Raw genomic sequence first — 21,771 nt, 5'->3', positions numbered from 1 at the left:
ACACTTACAAACGTTCAAAACATTTCCATAAACTTCTCTGATATTCTCTGTGGCTACCCAGGCATTGTGTTCCTTTTTACAGCATTACGTGCCACATGTATGCGTCTCATCATGTTCCATCACTATAAGGGATTAGAGTATACTAAACTTTACACATTATATAGGCTACACTAACATGACATTTAGGTGGTTCGTTTAACTATTATACGTGATGTACATTTTTGGGGGGAAGGGGTTAATGAAAGTGTTCCAAAATGGGACATTAATTTCTTGACAACCTAATAAAATCATGAATTGCATCAGAATTACCTAATCAAAGTATTTCCTCCATGCTATCAATACTTTTCAATAAGATAACAGGATTTAATAAACTCTTCCTTCATAATCCCAATATTAAATAATTGTAAGTGCTAAGGATATAAATTTATTTATATATGAATAATGTATGGTTCAAGCAGTCTACAATCAACTATAGTTTACTTTAAAAGAAAAAAACTTAAAACTCTTAGACTGGTAAGATCTTAGTAAAAAACAAAACAATGTCTAACATCATTTCACAGTAACATACTAAATGAGTTGCAACTGATTGTGGGGTTGTATGAAAAATACAGTTAATGTTTATATTTGCAAAACCCTGACTACACCAGATTTACTAAAAAATGTACCAGTAAATAACAAGAAACTTCTGATGTCTTAAGTATGCACCGGGAAAACCTGTATGACTCAGAAAAGGGACTCACCATCTTCAACAGATTGAGATGCAATTATTAGCCTCCACATGTGAAGAACTGATAAACCTTCATCATTTTTCTCTAAGACAACCAAATAAAATGGTTCTTCAAACACTGAGCTATGTTGTAAATCAATAACTGCCTGAAGATTAGGCTCAACTAGACCCATTCCTTTCCCTTCCATTCCACTGCTGTATTTGGACATAATATTATCTCCTATAATTAATTGTTCCTGGAATACATGTAGTAGCTGTGTATTCTTCCAATCCTGTTATAAAAATAATTTAAAAATAACTGAGAAAAAGTCAGTAAGCTTTAGACACATACCATATGTTAACATCTCAGAAAATACGTGGAGAAGATATTTTTTAATCAACAAACATTCATTTTGTAATCTTACATATTGCTTTTTTTTTTTAATATTTCAAAACACTGATATATTTGAAAACAGGATTATTACCAGCGATTTAAGAAATGGAACTATGTTGATTTTTATTTAATGAAGAAGAATTCCTTTATATATCTCATGAGAAATGGCTTAAGCAGAAGGGGTTAATGTATGGTTATGAAAAGAGGCACAATTCAATAATGATAACAAACATATGCAAATTATAATCTGTAACTCTTAAATGGGCTTCAGAAACCTTGAAAATCCTTCCTACTTACTCTGTCACTAATGTGATATTTGTTTTTATACAAGAGCATATAAGTCTACTACACGAGTGGAAGTCATATGAATGTTATTGTATTCAATTTTAAACAGGACCCTACAAAACAAAGTTATTTTATAAGCATATTTCACCCACAATGTAAGTAAATAGCAAAAAAGGAGTAAAATTAAATGTTACCACATTGCTGCATTCATACTAATCAAGCCTTCATCTTGATTTGTGTATTCAACAAAGGACTTCAGAGCAAAAAAAAAGTGAAGAAAACTCACATTTTCCAATCACTCATTGATAGGCAAATAAATCATACAAACTCTTTCAAAACAGTTGCTTTGGATACAAATAGAACTCCTATGTGTGTGATTTTAAAATTTTTGTTTTCCATTTACTTACACTCACTGTAAATTGTATTTTCATTGAAAGAATAAACATTTCAATTAATGTCATTTTTTTTATTAATATTTTGTTTTATACTTAATTATACTTAAGCATATATATATATTTAGTTCCACAAGCTAATTAGGGCTTTCATTGTTCTATTTGAACATTAATTAATGAGAACAGACTTCAAAGCTCTGCATAAAATATGAGCTTTATTATAGAAAGTGTAAAAAAATTTAAAACATAAAAATAATATTCTCCTGAGAAACAGGTGAAATATAAAACATTGCTAAGCCTGTTATCACATTACAAAACCTACATGAGTGGCATTGGCTATAGAATCTAACTCAATGATACATCCTGGTCGGGAAGTTGACTGTAAGCTGATGATTTTGAAAGTTTCCTGCAGGCTAAGCTGTCTGTACCCCAGGCCCGAAGAGGTGCTACTGGACAAACTGAGATCCTGAAATGCAAATACAATTAATTTATAATCCCTGTTACAGGTACATGCTTGTATTCTCTTACCTACCACAATATTGTTCTTGTCTCCAACTTTTCTAAACATAACTAATATAAAAGTCATCCCTGTCATCATAATCAATTACAAGTTATAAATTAAATTTTAATTATTCTCACATTCATATACTGATTCTTCTATTTCCTCTAGTATGATTTTCAGTTTAATTATTTAAACTTCATAGTAAGTAAAATAATTAGCAGTGTAATATTCAACTCTTTAAGTTACAAAAGCTTACTGACAACAGAAGTCCAAGTTCTATGAATAAATATAAGTTAAGATAAAAACCTGCTACTAATTGTTTAGAAATAAAAACTAAAAAAAAATGATGCTATTTTGAAGTTTAAGTTAAGCTGAGAAGACCATAAGGATGGTAAAATTATTTATGTAATGTTATTGAGATTAGTCATACCATTACAATTTTAGGTGGGGGAATAATTACAGAAACATTTGGTAAAAACATTTGGGTTATGTCACTCAGATCAGTCATATTAATCCTGTTGTTTGGGGAAGTAGCTACAGAAAATTTATTAAACTACAGTAGTCCCTGGTGGACACAACCCCTCCCAATAATGACTTCCTTTTAAATAAGACTTTTTTTCTGTGCATGGAATGATTTTTACATTGATCTAACTTCCTATGAACAACTTCCTGACATGTGCAACATACGACCATAATTTTTAGGTGAAAGGTCAAATAACGACCTCTCTGTACTGACTTTTCTTCTTATCAGTAAGGTAATTTACAGAGACACAGGAATACAGCATATACAGTATTGAACAAATAGGTCACATGACCAGAGATTGCTTCACAGCTTAGTATATATATACCTTGGTACCCTGGGTGTTCAAGTCAAACTCCTTGGTACATACACTTAGGTATCTTGGTTTTAAAACTTTCAGGTCCTGAAGGGTAACCAGGGGTGGTCAGAAACTGTTGTTTGTCAATGCCCCACTTGTGGAATTAAGGTTTATTTTTTTAGTGAATGTTGTAGATTTTGAGCTAGTGGCCTAGATATTAAGTGACTTGATTAGAATTTAGCAGTGGGATATGAAGATTATTAACTTGCGGTTTGTTGAGTGACAAACTCAACTAGTCTGTGCAGTAAGCATGGCTAATAAAATGCCTCAAGGCATCTGGGAAAGCTGCGAATGTCTCAAGCTGAGAACAGGAAGTTGCTGTGAAAAATGCAATGGCTCAAAGTATTGATATAGAATCATGACACGGACGTTGATATAGACCATATCTGTGACGAAAGTAACAAAGTAAATGAAACATGGAAATTATAGAATTTTTAGTCAACTTGAAATTGTTTTAAGGCAATATATTACATTTTTTGTAGTACTTATATTCAGAGAGGATTACCTTATTAGGTATTGACTAGTCTATCAATAATTTACTTCAGATATTTATTCTTTCTTCTTTACTGATTCTTTTACATTTGTGGAATAGTTCCTTTTCAGAGCTGGTATCAAAGGGTCCAAATTTCAAGGTGAAATTTTGATTTAGGGTGGGGCTGTTTTGTTCAATTAAGATACATAGCTTTCGATGTTTGGTTCTTTGTTTAAAATTACAGCATTTTGTATAGATATACTGTGGATTTTTTGAGTTGCAATGGTGGTAAATAGAAGTATGGGATTTTATTTTATTATGAATCTGGTTTCCAATTTTCTACCGGTTTCTCTGATGAAGAATTCTAGACATTTATTGTACGCTATTTTATTAACTGATACTAAAATTGTGCACTGTAAACTAACAACAAAATGATTCTTGATATAATAACTGCCAGACTCGTGAACATTCAAAGTAACTCCGTTAAATGTGCAAAATAAACAAAGGTGAATGATTTTTTATGAACTAAATTTTCTGTCAGTTTGTAATATTTTATATGTATGTAATAAAAATGTGATATGTGGACATTTATGAAATAAATGTGATCGATGACTAAATTATTTTACATAAAAAACAAACAAAAGAATTTTAAGTTATCTTTATTGAACTGTTATCCATCATAACTATTATTATACAGAGTTCCAACTTGCTACATTATCTGACTACCTATACTGAATACAAACCATTATGTTCAACCCCTTGGAATAGAAACCTGGCACAGCATGTACTCGGTTGTTCATTATCTGGTTATTGAACCTTTGAATAATGAATTCCTATCATATGCAACTATTTTTTCATGGCAGATAGGTCTGCCATATCTAAGAGGGACTACTGTACTTTTTTTATTATTTTAAGAAAAAATTTAACTTCAAGAAATAAAGCACTTTTTTATAAAAAATATTTTTCATTTATATAATATGAAGATCTTTGGATAAACTAAAGCTCATGTTTTATTTAATAGCTTTATATGTTTCAAATCAATTCAGTGAAAAACAACACATTAATTTTTCAGAAGCAGGTCTCTGTGATATTAAGAATACTTTCTCAACATTTTAATTTCATTAATTCAAGATTTAGAGGACAACTAAATGTAAATTACCGAGTTCCTGTATTTCCTTTTAGCAGATGAAACTTCAGCTAGTAATGTCCTGGCATCAATAACAGCTTGATAGATCCTTAGTTGTTGACCGTCAGAAGCCACAAAACATGCACTTGGAGAGTTTGATATGTTTCCCAAAGTTGTGCTAAAAAGTTTAACTGAATAATGTAATCACATGTGCATATCTTGATTACATATTGAAGCATCAATTTAAATTTATTAAAAACATTTGTAAGAAAAATATTTCTAGTTCAATATTACAGTTAAACTAATTTTATTCTAAAACAACAAAAAAGACTTCTTTTGACAATAACAATTAATAAGGTCAATTGATTTTTTCATGAAAGTTAGAGGCACTAACCTAGGAAGTAATGTTGGGACCCATGCTACATTAGCAAAAGCAGCAGTTTCAAGAGAATTTATTCTTGCTAGCTCTGTTACCCCTCCTGATTTAGAAAGAGGTCCAACAGGGTCCACTTTCCAAAGAATCAGTTCACTACAAAAACCAATGTGTGGTAGACCATTAGGAGGACAACAACTTGGTGAGCTGGGAGTCACAGGGGCAGAGTTATTTCCCGATCCACTCCTACCTGGAAGGTTGTGGTGAGAGGTTGTCAAAAGCAATGGCAGGACTGGATGGCAGGTAATGTCGTTGATGCGAAAACGATGACCACATACTCGTGCAGCATGTCCTATACTCAAAACCTAGTAACATTAGAAAGAAAAACAATGATATAATTTTCATTTACCATCAACATATATTTTGTATAAACTGTTTGAAAAACCATAAAAGCTATATATATATATTTTTATTTTTTTTTCTTTTATCAATAGAATCATTGAAATACAACTCTAAAAGCTGGTGCAAATTAGTCTGAAATGGCAGGTCACAAATATTTCTCTATTTATGAAATATCTAATAGTAATAATTTAACATATTTTAAGTTGCCTTGTTACTCAGACAGTGAGTAGTTTAACATTCTACTGCTCAAAAACATAATCAGAGTGATAAATAAGATGAATAAATACCACTAGTACTCTCTAAAGTGCTATTATCATATTCAACAGATTTGGCAAATTATTATAGAACACAAAAACTTAAAAGGTAAGTTTTGTTTTGTAATAATGCATTTGTAAAAACTGACATGACAGCAAAATTCACTCCAAATTCTAAGAAGCTGGAATTTGGAGTGAATTTTGCTGTCATGGTATACACTTCTTCACTTAAATCTTCTGAAGTGAATTGTGATGCATATCAAACTTTGCATAATAACATTCTAAATTTGTTCATGCTTGAAGGTAAGAACAGTGGGAGTTAACCATGTAAAGTGAGTTTGTGCAGCAACAGACTGTGAACTATGAATCCTCTGATTCATGGTCAGGGCCACAAAAAAAAAATGCTGGGTATTTAGGAGTAGATTTAATATAGTTGTTGTATGGCTAATCTCACACTCAGAAAATCTGCAAACCATAAATAAAAAGCACACTTATAAAATATATGCAACCACATATATAAGGAGATGGTTTAAACCTTTTAAGATGGGTCATGGGTGAAAGGCCATTTCATCTCATTTGTTGACTTGCATTCAAAATTGTATTGAACTACTATTTCATGAATTTATGTCATTATGTTTGGTATCAAACTGTAGATTATAATTCAAATTTTAGTACTATAGATTGCCGAGTTTCTTAATTTAAAAGCAAATATTAAAAACACAGATAAACATTGATTTTTGTGTGTCACATGGTATGTTGAATGCAGCACTGGTTCAAATTAGATGCTTGTGAAGTCAAAATACTAAGTCTATAGTTTTGATCAAATTAGAAACTCAAATTACCAATATTAACAAGTTAGAATGTAAAATAAGAGCCTCTTATCTTTTCAATTTGCTAAGGTATTGCTCATGTAATAAATCAAACACAGTGGCACCCTGTCCACGTCTTTCAATTTTTGGAAATGCTCCCTTATATACACTTACTTCTATATATGACATGAATAACCAATCGGAAGCTCAGAATATCCTCTTAGTGGCTTTCTCAGCAATTTTCACGGCCTTGGATGCCATTTCTTTCCTTTTAACCAATATTTCAAGAAGGTAGGGTGTGTCTTTAATCTGCTCGAAATGTCTTATTTTTTAAGACTAAAATACATCTTAGTTACCAAGCTTGATAAATTATAGTGGAATTCTATGGTATTGATGTAGTAATTTATGATTTTTTAGTTATTCAAATGTATATACAAAACCTAAAAAAAATTATTTCATTTCATATCCTCCACGTGCAAAATTTTTAAAGCAAGCTTAGCAACCTACACCAAGCAGCAACCAAGTACAAAGGTTGTAACTAGAAAAGATAATTGTTTACTTTACTTCTTTATTTACTGTTCTATGTTTAAAAAAAAATAAGTTTAAGAACATATTTTAAAATAGCAATAATCTATATACATATATAATGTATAATAATTGAAATGTGACTGTATTTTACAAAATACTACTCTACTAAAACACTGCCAAGACAAGTTACTTTGCACAGACCAAAGGTCAGTTTTATGTTATTGGATACGGTAACATGAGTGCATGTATGCTGCATCATTGTAATTTTTGTACTGTTAGCCAGGCATGGCTGAAAGGTCAATATAATAAAAACAATAAATATATAAGTTATGAGATTAATGCTATTTAGTCTAAACATTTATGCTTTTATGTTATAATTTGTGTTCATTCTAGAATGAAAAAGGCATAATCTATATTTATTTCCTAATTTTTGTAATGTGATTATGAGATTGGTCAAATCAACCAAACCCATACAGAGATTCATTACTGAAAATAAAAGATAAAAATATAAAGATTTTTCGTAAGAAATGTTTGATAACTATCTGGACATTATAAAGATTTCACATGTGAAATCTGAAAATTTTCTGATACATAAAACTATTTTCAACATGCAAAAAGAAAAAAAAAGGCATGAGAAAAACATTGCTTTACAAACCTTAAAACTTAATAAAAAAAAATTATATTTTGCTTATGAAAGCATTGTAATGTTTACTGATAAACTGCCAAATTTCATTAAAATTCGCATACTAATCTAAAAGTTATAGCATGAAAACTATAACAAGCACAAAATGATTACGAGGTTGGTTCCAGGGACAGAGCCCATGTTGAAAGAGTTAAGAAATCTGAAAGTTTCATGACCTTCAAATGTAGAGAATGAGTCATTGCTTTAAATGTGTATTTTCCCATAAACTGCCATATGACCTATAAAAATCTGCATTTTTACATAACTTTAATTATTTGAAATAGAAGATTAATTTTCACTTGAAATCTACTGACATATAAAGCAGGAAAGAAGAAGATAAAACCCACCTGAGTAAATGCAGTGTTCTCTCCAAAAACAAGGTGCCACAGGTTGAGACTGCCATTGTTGTGTTTGGACAACATACAAACAACAGGTGTTGTTAAGTGAAATGCTGATTTTGGTTCCCTTTTCTTATGATCCAATCCGCCATCCACGGGTAATTTGGTTGGTGATGATGCTGTTTTGTCTTCATTTATTTTGGATGGTGAATCTTGACTAGTATAATCTTTGGTTTCTTTACTATGAAAGCCTTGCATAGCCACACGAAGATCCAGACCAGCACGTGGAAAGTAAAGGGAGAGGTGGTGAGACATTGTAGCTGCATCACTCAAGGATATTGCATTTGGAATACGAGAAGAAAAACTAACTTGAGCCTGACGAAATGACCCCGGATCATATTCATCCAGCCAATCAACTAACCTGCAAGAATAAAATTTAATACTTTCCACTGGGCTTTACAAAATGATCCAGGATTATGGTTTATCTAGGTAAACAGCTAGCCTGAAAGAGTAAAATACAATTATATATATATATATATATATAATGGCCTGACAAAATGGTCCAGGACTAAAGCTTATCTAGGCAACAATCTAGCCAAAAAGGAATAAAATACAACAATATATTATGCAGGATTAAAGTTTATCTAGGTAATCATCTAGCCTGTAAGAATAAAACACAATCACTTTCTCTCCACAGTTGAAAAACATTGTGGTATAATGTAAATATAAAGAAATAAACAAGGAACAAAAATTTGGCTATAATTCCCTTGTAAATATTTGTAGATTACATTCTATCAAAATTCAACATTATAAAGAGTGCATTAACTTAAATTGTAATATTTTGCAAAACAAAAAGAGGAGGAATACTATAAACTTTGCCACAATGGAACCTGAGTTTCTGAACCTAAAGTTAAGTTTTTTTACTGTACTGTATGTTAGTAAAAGTGGTCAAAGAAAAATATACAGGTATTCAAGAAAGTAACTTTGTACTATAATGTAAAAACAGTCATTTTCATTGTGGATGCTATCATTGTAAATGAATCATTCTCTAAGTGCAATGTTGAAAGAACAATCTAAAAGAGCTGAAGGATTTACCTTGATGGTGAATTTTCTTATTACCAAACTATAACATTCTTCTACCATCTACAGGTGGCATAATAAGAAAATCAAAATAATTGAACTGGTATCCCTTAAGGGTTTAAAACCATAAGCTGACTTACCAAACAAGTAAACTTCCATCTACAGGATGGATGCTGAATAACAGGTCGGGTCCTTGATGCCACTCTCTTAGCAATGACTCAATTTTTCTGTCCAGTGCATCACCCAGAGGACTCTGTGCAAAGAGAGAAAAACCAATTTTATCACTGTGTAAAATAAGATCTTTTACAATTTTTATTTTTTTAAGAATTGCAAGTTTTACAGCAAATTTTCAAAACATTTACAGAAAACATCTCTATCAAAAACATACTAATCTTAACAAAATCTAGAAAGTAATGTTTTAATAAAGCTTCATATAAATATCACGGTACTTATACTAAGGCTCCTTTTGAATTCATCAACATAAATATTCTGACTCTGCATGTCAATGAGAAATGTAGAACTTATAGTTTATGAAACATTATCTTTTTTTAACTTTTTGCTCATGTTAATGAATGGTTGAATGTCATTATATACAAATACATATTTCTACAGTAGTAAGGCCTTTTAAATTTGTCTCTGAAGTAGTTGTTTTGAAATGTAAAAAATATTGTATGATTTTATGATAATATATGGACTAATTTCTTTTCCAGCCACATAAATATAGCAAGTATCTGTATGGGAACCATTAACAAAACACTGTCCAAACCTACCGAGATACATAAAAAGCTAAATATGTTAATGCAGCATTTAGGAAGCTTATTTCACTCCTGAAATCTGGTTTTGGTATAATATTTCAATGAGCCTTCAATTTTTAATTACCATATTTAACAATCATAGTAGTCAAGTTTTTTGACAAATACACATGAATATTTTCTAATTATATTCATGTAACTAGTATGCAATAACAACTGCCACTTGTTAAAATAAAAATTTTAAGAATACTTTCAGGACAAAAAAAGAGATTAAAGAAAATGTGATTCAATAAATTTATTTATGTGAAAAGGTCACTATAAAAACAAAATATAAGAGAAGCACATATTAATTTAATAAAACTATTTGCAATACCTAAATTCATTAGCTGGAGAGGCACAAAAATGTACAACCAATCATGTGACAAGTTCATATTCAAATACAAGGATATATTTACTCTTTCAAAAACAAAAATATCATAAGATTTTATAAGTTGATCAGGTATTTTACATATCAATTATAGAATTAGATAACAAGCATGATTAACAACTATCTCTCTTATTGTAAATAAAATAAAATTCACAAGAGTTTTCCAAAACTAAAGAGCTTGAATGTAGTTTATTTAAATGGTTCATGGATAAATTTGATTCTTAAATGAGGCTTTTTTAAAAAAACTATTTTGCTTCAGAAATGTTCAAAAATCTTCAAATAAACTTTGTTTGTGTCTTATTCTTCCCATGCAAATAAACCAACAAACTTCTAACCACTTCAAAATTCCAGAAAAGATGCATGTTCACAATTTTGGGTTCAAAACAATGAGCAAGGCAAAGCACATTTTTTCCTTTTTTATAGCAGTGCTTAAAAAAATAATAAAGATTTCTACTGCCCTACCTTTTCTTAATAGCTACCAGTTAAATAAGTATCATTCTATTAGATATGTATCACCTTGAGCAAATAAAATTCAACATATGATGTTTGGATTTCACCTGTAATGATGTATTTGATAATTCTGTAGCTAGGGATGCTGATGAAGACACAGTCGAGAAACTGTGTTTACTAGTTGCATCTTCATTCAAATCCTCATAAGAAAAAGACTTCTGTTGTTTTCCATACAGCTTAGATTTTTTTGCTTTGGTTGTCTTAACTGAAGTCTTCTTAACACCTAAATGATGAAAAATTAGGAAAAAGGTTACCTACTACTTAGCATCTTAAAAGTCTGAAGTTTAATAGATCAAGGTGTACACAACCTCAAGGGAAAACTAAACAAGCACTCTTTCTAATTACACCTGGAAACTCTAATACTTCTTAGTTTTATAAAACTATGGAAAGAGAAATCATGTTCATTTAACTCCTAAATAATTATCCATAATATAACTTTTAAACTTAATATTACATCAGTTCTGATTATACAGGGTGGACACAAGTTACTTTATAGTTAGTGTAGCTGGTATTATACAGTTGTAGTAAAGAAAATCTAATTATTGTTTCTTTCAGAATAAGACATTATAAATGAAATTATGTTCTAAATGAATCAAATGTTTACTCACTTTTTTCCCAAACTGTGGTTCATACTTATAAACTTATAACATGCACTCAATGAACTAACCAATTACTGCATAGGTTTTTTTCAGATACACAAGTAGCACTAACTATATGTGTGTGGTTCAGTTCCAGTAATTTACTGAACTCTAAAACCCAATGCTCATATATCAAGTTGAATGGGAATTTGCATTCTTGGTACACCTACATAAATGTGAATATAACCTTTAAAATTTGAACCTCCTCAACACAGTTTATAAGCTTAGCAACTCCTAGCTTGCCCAATCAAGTATTTTTTTATTTCTGTATTTATTCTTGAGAGTTGCAGAGCTGTTGTTAATCCAGTTACCTAACTTTATGATCTAATAATATTGTTAATCCATTTACCTCTACTTTATGTTCTAATGATATTGTTAATCCAGTTACTTAACTTTATGTTCTGATGATATTGTTAACCCAGTTACCCAAGTTTATGTTCTAATGATATTGTTAATCCAGTTACCTAACTTTATGATCTAATGATATTGTTAATCCAGTTACCTAACTTTATGATCTAATGATATTGTTAATCCAGTTACCTAACTTTATGATCTAATGATATTGTTAATCCACCTACCCAACTTTATGCTCTAATAATATTAAATATTACTTATCACAGTTTCTTCTTGGGATGTAATACAATTTAAAGTTTTACAACTATATTTTTAAGGTTCTGAAAAAATGAAGTCATATATTCATAAAAACATATAATCTTATACACAGAGTATAGTTTCTTTTGAACACTATGCATTAGAGTGACTTGCACTTATCTATTCTTTCAGCACAACGATAGTTAACCATTACCATCTGAAACTTTGCTTCAGTGATGTGAATTACATATACAGCAACAAACAATTTAGGAAAATACACGTTTTTCAATGACTAGCTTAGCACTCTTTCAAGACAATGAATAAATCATTTTCCAAGTATTCTGTAAGTGACACTTAATGTCGAACAAGTTTTTTTCAACATATTAACTGTATAGTAATGTAACATACGAGGTCGAAAATAATTATTCCTGTGCAAAAATAATGAACTTAAAAGAATCAAAAACATAAGCCCTTAACAAAATGAGGTGTACCAAGGTGTTTGAGCACAAACATATGCCAAAAATAAGCACTAAAAACTGGAATTAACTTATTCTTAATGGCATTTACCCACAGTTAAGAAATAAACAGTGATTATGTAATATTTCAGAATTTAAAAAAATTTAATGATAATTGTTTTCAACTTTTCCTTCTTTAAATTTGGCAATGATAATATAAATTTCTGTATCATCCCAAAAGAAACCCATAAGAAATTTTTTGAACTAATTTTGGCTTTGAACACCAAAATAAACAAGTGGACTAACAGATAAACCTAAAAGTATCTACCACAGCAACAAGCATAAGAAATAAAGTAAACAAGTAGATAATTGAGCCTCAAAAAGCTACCACAAGGGGGTACACTTTTCAATTTACTTTGCATAATCAATAAACATGTAACTAGACCTATAATGTTTAACAAAATATCTATAGAAATTATACCTGTCTCTGCTTGAACATCCTGATCATCACTGTTCCCCTGTTCACTGTCACTCTCATGTCCTTCTGTCTGCAAAACTTTCTGGCTGACTTCCTGTAGCAGATGTTCAGCCGCTTGAGTGAAAGTCAACTCTTTGTTGTTTATCCAGTGGAGAACAAAATTTGGTTCTCGTAAGCCACTTCCTCCACTCATACTAGGCACAAGTGGAATATCTAAAAATAAATCAGAAATTTTATACCTGAAAATAACCAATAAATATGAAGTTTTACAATACATAACAATCATATCAGTGACTTAAAAGTCAAAAGTTTGCTTTATGGCAATGCTTTATCAGGAAAATAGCCATTCACAGAGATAGAATTAAGATTTTTTAATATTTAGAGGAAAACATACATAATAAAATGTCCCTTGTATCTAACTTGCAGTTTCATAATACCTGTAAACTAAAAAAACTAATTCAATTTTGAAATATAATTAATCTTATTACAACTATTTTTTCATGAATAAAGGTTACTGAAATTATTACTTGTTTATTTTAATATAAACACAAAAGTTATAATTTTCTTACACTGAAAATATATTTCCGATAGGTACTTACCCAATCTCATATAAATAGCTATTCTTGTTTAGTGCTACCACCTATATGCAACAAATTTTTTTGCATGCAACAAGCCTTGAGCTCCCACATACCTTATAATCAATCAATTCAAATGTACCTCACATGTAAATCATCATGCGCCAATCCTCCACCAATAAGGGTGCAATGACGACAAAACCTTGTCAAAACGTTGTACATTTACTGTTATGTTAAACTTATATAAAAGTTTTTCTTCATTACCCATTCAAGCAGTCTCCAAGCATTATTAAACAATCCAGTTCTTCTTACTGTCACATGCTGGCCTTGTCTGCTTCTACTGCAGGCTAGAGCTACACTCTGAACCACTCACAGTTACCACAGAAGTCATGTGCTTCTTTTGTCCCCATTTTGTTTTTCAGCTTCTTTTCTGAGGTTTATAATTACATCTCCCATGAGTACCCAGACATTGTCCTCAGTGGTTTTAAATCTGGAATGAAGTTGCAACTTGGTCTCAAGTTTCTTTTGATCCCTTCACAACTTGTTCACTCTATCATTTTTTCCTGAAGACATATTTTATTTGCTTTAGGGAGGAGACATTCAGACATTTTTATTTCTCATTCTCTTTTCCAGAATGTTTCTGTATTTATATCCACTAGAGACATGGGATGCAAGAGATGATTAGCACTATTTTTTTCTTATATTGTGTTACCTACTTTAATTGGTTCCAATTCTCTTTCAGATGAATATTTCCCTCTGTGGTCAGTACTGTTTGTTCCAATTTTCACAAGAACATAATCTTTTCAAGGGAACCAACAATGGTTATTTATACCTTAGGACAATTCTCATTCCATGAATCTTGCTCCATCCACATTAACAAAGTGGTTTGTGCAGCTGATATATTTTGTCTATCATGATGTTCTCAACCACCTAAAGCATGGATTTCAGGTTACATCTTACCACATTCCCATTTAACTATATTTTCAGCATGCTGATCTCTGTGCCTTTTAGTGAGCATTTTAAAGATAGGTATAGAGACAAATCTATATACTATATTTTATCTTTACCACATCACTGTATCTTCAGTGTCAGGATTGCATTCACCACCTGTGGTTATTCTCCATTATCAGTGGTATCCTTCTCTTGTGAGTTTTTGTATATTCAGCACCCATTGTAAACAGTTTACAGAGTGTACAAGACTGTGAAATAATTTTAACTTCAAAACCAATAACACGAAACAAGAAAGACATCATAATCAAATATAGTCTCTTCTTATGTATAAAATAGCTGTATATACATTAATTCATCCAGTCATGACTCTTGCATATTATCTAACCTCTGCACTTGCTTTAGGCAATCCAAGTATTTCTATATCACCAAAATTCTACCCTCTATGCTGCAGTTTCATGAAAGGGTTTTGTCCTTTGGAAATGGACAGAAACTATCATCTGGTGGCTGATGATGTCTCGGTGGGTAAATTTCCCAACTCTACATGCTCATCCTTGCGATTATCACTAGATGTCTCAGCTCCAGCCAGGATATGAATCATCTGTGTTTTTATTCTTATTTCATAACTCTTGATGTTCTTATTGCACTGCCCTCACATTGTTGAATCCATCCTTGGAGACTGCTTGGGTCTTTCATTGGTTTTCCTGAGCATCCACTAATTTGGCCAGTTGTGCGAATCAGTGTTATTTTTGATATGGGTGAAGATGGGCTACTGTGCTTCTAAAGCATATCACATGTCTGAGCTGAGAGCCCAAGAATTTTCCACTGCAGAAACAAGACACAGTGTTCCTCCTACCTGTTCAATACACCATTACCACTCACAAACCCAAACCCCTTTGGCTAATTAAAGGGTGTCATGGGGTACCCTGCTGAGAAGAATGCCTTCTTTCTAAATGTTCTTTAGGTCCAGTCTTTTTATAAGGCTGGTTTTCTTTACTCATTCTCTCTGAAATTCAGTTCTGTGACATTTTCTGATCCAGGATTTTACTCCATATCTGCTTGGCTTCATATTTCTTGTAGTCTTGATTATCTTCCTTGCCTGTAGCTTGTAGTTTGTTTTTTCCCCATGTCCTTTGGTTTTCATTTCCTTTATAATGTGGGTATTCTGGCTTTCATTATTTCAGATGGTAAATCTACCTGATTTATATTTCATATTTTTGAAATTAAAATGAACTTCAAACAGGTACTTAACTCTGAAATACCTTCCCTCCCGCTTCTCACAACCGAATTTTCATCACGACTGCAACTTTCAATAACAACTAAATTATAGTGGGAAATCACAACATATGTAAAATCCCCTGATACTTGCACAATAAGTTACATGGAAGGCAGGAGAGTGGATAATTACGAGTAGGAGAACATTTAGAAATTTTGTCTCATGTTTTATGGATAGTGTAAGTTCAATTTCAACAAGAAAAAACTTTCAATATTTTAGATGTAAGTAACTGTTTGAAAAATTTTAAAACTTTAATAATGAAAATGTAGAAATTATTTGTTAAAAGTGCAGTACTATTTCAATTTTGATGCACATTCTTTACCAGTTTCTGCATTAATACTAGCAGCAAGATGAAAATGAAGACCAGGAGCTATCCCAGACCCATGAAAACCAAAACTGTGGAAGTCATGCACACTGTAGGTACTGGGTAAGGTTGGAATGGTTTCATGAGGATCTTCCGTCAACTGTGAAGCTTGTCGTCTTTTATACTGGTTGAAAGACCTGCACAGAATAGATATAACTCAGTAAAAACTTAATAGATAGAATAGAAGCATTTTACCACTTTTTTCTAGATATATCTATAAAATGCAATTAAGATTAATTAAGTTTAAACTACACATTTTGTTATATATAGTAATATAACTCCTTCCTCATAGAATACACTTCACAACAATACAACAAAGAGCAGCTTACTTCAGATTAAGTTAAAAACTATTATTTAAATGAAATAATTTTGTAACTAATTTCAAATATGTTATTATAAACTAACAAAACAATTTTGTTTATTAACATAAGTCTAGGTGTTACTGATATTTTTTAAAATTCAAATCTAGTTTTGTAACCTTAGTTCCTTTTTTTATAATTTTAGTAAACCTGTTTTGCTCACATACTTCATATGCTTTAAACGCTGCATGATACGCTGTCTGTGCCTTTGAGTATGAAGTCGAGGAGTTTGGCTTGCTAGGGTCTCAATTTGCTGCAGATTGATCAATCCATCGTCAGGAAGCAGAGTCTGCACCCAAAGTCGACAAATGTTGTCTCGACATGAAGTAACCAACATATTGGCAACAGAAGCCCTAAAAATGTCAAGTATATGATTACAGATTAACTTGTAAAAATGTAATAGATTTATTTACAGTGTTGGTAAATAAAGAAATAAATAAGAGTCCATTATTTCACACTCACTAAGTTTATTCATCTTTTCATCCACATTTTTGTGTTCAGTACTTTGTTCTTAAATTCCAACTTGCTTTTGAAAATCTATTTACATGAAAAAATTGCCTCAAACTTTACTTTTTAAGTAATTATGATTAAAATAATACTTCTTTCTTTTGATTTTTACCAGACTTGATAGATTGGTCTAATTTTTAGCAAATAATATTTCTGAATTAACTTTCCTTCCCTTTTGAAACATTTCCAATGGGTGCAAATGCTAACCAGGCTTAAACATACCACATATATAGTCAGTTGCCTTTGAATATTTTAAACTTACCATAGGGTTGCAAGTTTTTCTTTTCAATTACTGGAGAGATTTTAATAAAGTAGTTTTTCTTTCTTTTTAATGTAAGAAAATATTTCATTCTGTGTGTGAGACATTATAATGCTGTTTAATCTTTTGAATACCAAGCCATTTTAATTCACTTCATTTTATAAATATACTTTGTGGATGCATATTGTAAGTGATACAACAAATATATTAACATGCAAAATTATCATTTTGGTCTGTACCACCAAATCAAATGGTTGTAAATTAACCACTACCGATTCAAACACAACGGACACACACCGTGGCATATATTTGCTAGTCTTCCTCCATGAAAAACCTGTCACAGCTCTGGGATGAGCAATGTAAATAAATGTGTAGTTAATTTCACTTCCAGATAGTGAATGACCAATATGGGATGTAAAATTCACTGTAGAGAAAAACAAAAGTAGTTTTTCAATTTTATGAAACAAAATATTTCTTGCAAAGTAGCAGTAATCATTCAATAAGCACAAAATCCTTGTCAGAATTTAATCTGGCCTACCAGATTTTTAGCATTTTAATTGTAATAGGTAAAGCCTTTCAAATCAGGGAAGTTAAACAAACAGATGATTAATGAAAATCAATATAAATTAAAAAACTATCAAACAGTTAATAATTTTAAGATTTTATCAATGTTTTGGACCTGAACCTTTTGTAACAATAATGAAAAAGAATAAGAAAAATCCTATAGTACATTTCTTATCAACCTATCAATCATCTTTGGGATTATTTTTTTAGGATTTCTATATTTAATCAGTACATGCATGTTGTTCATTTTTCATTAGTGTTATAATGAGAAAGTTGCTAATAGTGAATTAATGCATGTTTTTAACATTCTGATATATAAATGCCTGATAAAATAGCTTAGTTTCATGTTTTGAGGAATTAATAATCTCCAATTACAAAGTAGTTCCGCAACATACCAATAATTCTATTGGATATCTTAAAATCTAACCAAAATCACATCATTTTTATTTGAACTTTAATTGAAGCTAGTAGGTTATAAAAAGCTATCAAGTATATGAAACAACACATTTAAGTTTAGAGATCATAAGTCTTTTGATTAACCTGGAAGTATGTTCATGGCTTAGTACATTCAAACTTTACTAGGATTTATTATTTGAAATGTTATTAAATCAAAAATTAAATACATTAAGCTGTCAGTATATATTTTTCTTCTTTTCATTGAGTATTTTTCCAGTTGGGGTTGAGCACATATTTACTTTTTAGTTGTTTGTTGTATTTTAATATGGATACTGATAAAATATCTGAAGGAAAAAAATATTAACTCTGTATTTTTTCCTGTTACTAAGTTCTTTTTTTTCCTTACAGAACAAATAAGCAACAATTTTACCCATGCAAGATAAAATAACTGAAAACAAAATATATTATAGTATTTTGGCACTTGTGTATAAAGTTAAAATCATAAATAATATTCAATGTTAAGCTGGTACACAATTAAAAACATTTTATTTAGGCCTATCTATAGGCCTATCCTGAGGATGACGTTGTAACGTCGAAACATGTAGAGTCGTCAACTTTTTGAAGGCCATAGATAGCCCTAAATAAAATGTTTTTAATTGTATACCAGTTTAATGTTGAATATTATTTATGATTTAACAAAATGTATATCCATCTCAAATAACAATTCAATAGTTTCAGCATTCTAACTGTTATGCAGTATAAAATTCTTTCTGTCTATTAATTAATTAATTTATATTTTGCAATTTTGCATGTATATTTCTGCATGCTTACCTTTTTTGTTTTCATACCATATTTTAACTAGTCTATCTGCATGACCTGCTGATGCAAACAAAGTTCCATCTGGTGAAAACTTTAAAATACTGACTGGATGAGCAGTCCTAAGAAAAAAATTGAGAATAAAGTATTGTAATATAGAATAATGAATAAAAGTTGAAGCAACAGTTAAAACTTATACATAAGAACATTTTTTACAATATTTTATTGATCAAAATTTCAAACTTATGATATAAAAAATAAAATATACAAATATGCCTTTATGCAAAGTTTTCAATGAAACATTGGAACACAGATGAAGCATGTCCGCTGAGAAAAAATGTCTATTTGAAGAGACATATTTTAACTGTTACACATGAAAGATGATTATAACTACTTTCTGTTAAAGCTTTCTGGACCTGGGCTGTGTCATTGATATCCCTAAATTTTTTCCTTCAAGCAATGGAGGTATTTAATCAAATTGCATGAATCTTAATAATAGAACTTATTAAACAGTATCTAGTTTTTGCTTAAAAAATATAATTTTATTTATTTTTATAAATTTTTTACATTGTGAAATGTCCAAAATTTTCAAAGACTGTTTTGAAAAAACAAAAAATACTACCTTTCAATATGGAATTTCATGTTTTTTTTTATTGTTGATCAGAAAGTACCATTTTATATATTAAAAGTTTCAACTTCACTGATAATCATTAACGTAATTCTTACAGTTTGCAGTAGTCACCACTTCTGGATATCAGGATTTAAACTGTACAAAAACTAACGATTTTTTTTTTTTTCTTTATCGGTGACCTACGACCTAACCAGTCAATCATAATGGCATCATCTCAGACATTTTACAAACAGAATTTTTGGTTGAGATCAATTTAATTCTAATAAATGTAATTTATTTTCAATCAATAATAAGTAATAACTTTATTTATCTAAGTTGCTTCTGATATGATAAACTTAATAATAATATTAAATAAATCAGAATTTGAGTCATCAATGAATATTTAACTATCACTTATCATTCCCTCTAAACCTAAGTTATCCAACCTGATGTCTTATCTTGTCTTAGAAAATTTCTATTTTCAAACAAATATAATTTAACATAAAAACTATTTTTAAAAGAAATTATTAAAAATTCTTAGCTTTGTAGTTTACTCTAAAGTCTTATAAACTTCCCAATAAATTCCATTGTTCTTTGCAGGAGCAATATCTAATTGCTTTCCCACAATATCATTAGTTAATTCCCACACACACTCTTCATTCACTCTACATTAACAAAAATAGTTTATAACCTGTCCTATCCAATTCCTATGCTTTGGGATGCCCAGAATTTTTTTTTTCTAATATTGATAAGTGCATTTTTTAAAGTGGAAATTAAAGCAGAGTAGACACAGTAGGTTTGAGAACTTTAATGGACTCAAACTGTCTGTTGAATTAAAAGGGGAAGACATTTCAACTTCTATATTGAGGTCTCAGCATAAAGCCAAAATGTCATCCACTTTTCATTCAGCAGGTAGTTGAAGTCTATTAAAGTTCTCAAACCTACGTTATTTACAAATAATACTCCTTTGACTTGTGCAAGAATGGAAGTTTGAACATTTTTGTAATTGTTTGTGTGTGTGTGTGAATTAAACTAAGTAAAATGACAAAAATATCAGTTGTACAATATTTTTCAAAAAAATAGTTGAAATATGGTTAGGTGCTCATTAATCCAGATATGGTTAATATAAAAGTTGCATATCAATTACAAAGTCCTTAAGCATAAGACCAAAAGTAAATGCGAACTTCATAGCTGTGCTGTAAATACACCAATTAAAAGTACCTTCTCTCCCTTTCTTTTTATGATATTTCAACACTTTTTTTTTTCCCACTTCACCAACTGTTTTATTTAACTGTAGGAATAGGTAGTTGCAATCCAACTTGAGATCACAGATACATTGTAATGACTGAAATACTATCCCTGAATTTCATCTTTCCATAACTACAGGATGTCCAAAAGTTAACATTTTCTTAAATCAAAAATGTATTTCCAATAATACTTTCTTCCTCTCACACTACAGCTATTACTCAACTGCCAGGGTTTCTTCCTTTGCCCATCTAAGCATTGGTCTGATTTTTTCTCACTTGTTTTATACTCCATTTAACTGCCCTTGCGATATTTGTTTCATGACACTCTCCAACTATGTCAATGCACTCTCTATCCTGATACTGTATATAAGCATCTCATTCTGAAAATGTTATCACTTTTTGAGACTGACTTAATCCATAGTCTCTAACACCAGCTCAAATGGGGAAGAAGGGTGGGAGAGTATGAAAGGAGGTAAGTGTTATTGGAAATACACTTTCAATTTAATAAAACGTTAACTTCCAAAACATACTTACCTCACTCTACAGCTGGAATCCCACATTAATAAGGAGGGGCTGGTGAGGGCTTTATCCATACAAAAACATCTGTATAAATCATGGGTGTGTCAATTAAAGGGGGAACCACACTACATCCATAACAGGTACACTCTTCACCTGGAACTTAATTCATGTACTGTGGGTGGAATTTTACATGATTTATCATCACTATTGGATAGGCCTCAACCAGATAGCCAAGGTTGGAATTATAGGCCCATGGTCC

At 30.7% G+C, this 21,771-nt stretch overlaps 1 protein-coding gene across 9 annotated transcripts in view; it reads right to left on the bottom strand.

Annotated features, from left to right (window-relative positions):
- LOC106472611 (dmX-like protein 2) overlaps positions 1-21,771 on the bottom strand; it is a 159,902-nt gene that overhangs the window by 110,500 nt on the left and 27,631 nt on the right. For all 9 annotated transcript variants that reach the window (XM_022402034.1, XM_022402049.1, XM_022402060.1 and 6 more), the window contains exons 7-18: positions 19,152-19,258; positions 17,658-17,784; positions 16,762-16,947; positions 16,194-16,372; positions 13,076-13,285; positions 10,958-11,133; positions 9,362-9,474; positions 8,151-8,562; positions 5,150-5,493; positions 4,789-4,933; positions 2,100-2,243; positions 741-999 (exon numbers count right to left, since the gene is read on the bottom strand). In XM_022402034.1, coding sequence (XP_022257742.1) covers positions 741-999; positions 2,100-2,243; positions 4,789-4,933; positions 5,150-5,493; positions 8,151-8,562; positions 9,362-9,474; positions 10,958-11,133; positions 13,076-13,285; positions 16,194-16,372; positions 16,762-16,947; positions 17,658-17,784; positions 19,152-19,258 — 2,402 coding nt within the window. The remainder of the gene's footprint in view (positions 1-740; positions 1,000-2,099; positions 2,244-4,788; positions 4,934-5,149; positions 5,494-8,150; positions 8,563-9,361; positions 9,475-10,957; positions 11,134-13,075; positions 13,286-16,193; positions 16,373-16,761; positions 16,948-17,657; positions 17,785-19,151; positions 19,259-21,771) is intronic.

The sequence above is a fragment of the Limulus polyphemus genome, unplaced genomic scaffold (genome assembly GCF_000517525.1).
Source record: "Limulus polyphemus unplaced genomic scaffold, Limulus_polyphemus-2.1.2 Scaffold122, whole genome shotgun sequence".
Lineage (NCBI taxonomy): Eukaryota > Metazoa > Arthropoda > Merostomata > Xiphosura > Limulidae > Limulus > Limulus polyphemus.
Note: the sequence above shows the minus strand (reverse complement) of the source record. Positions and strands in the feature narration are given on the sequence as shown.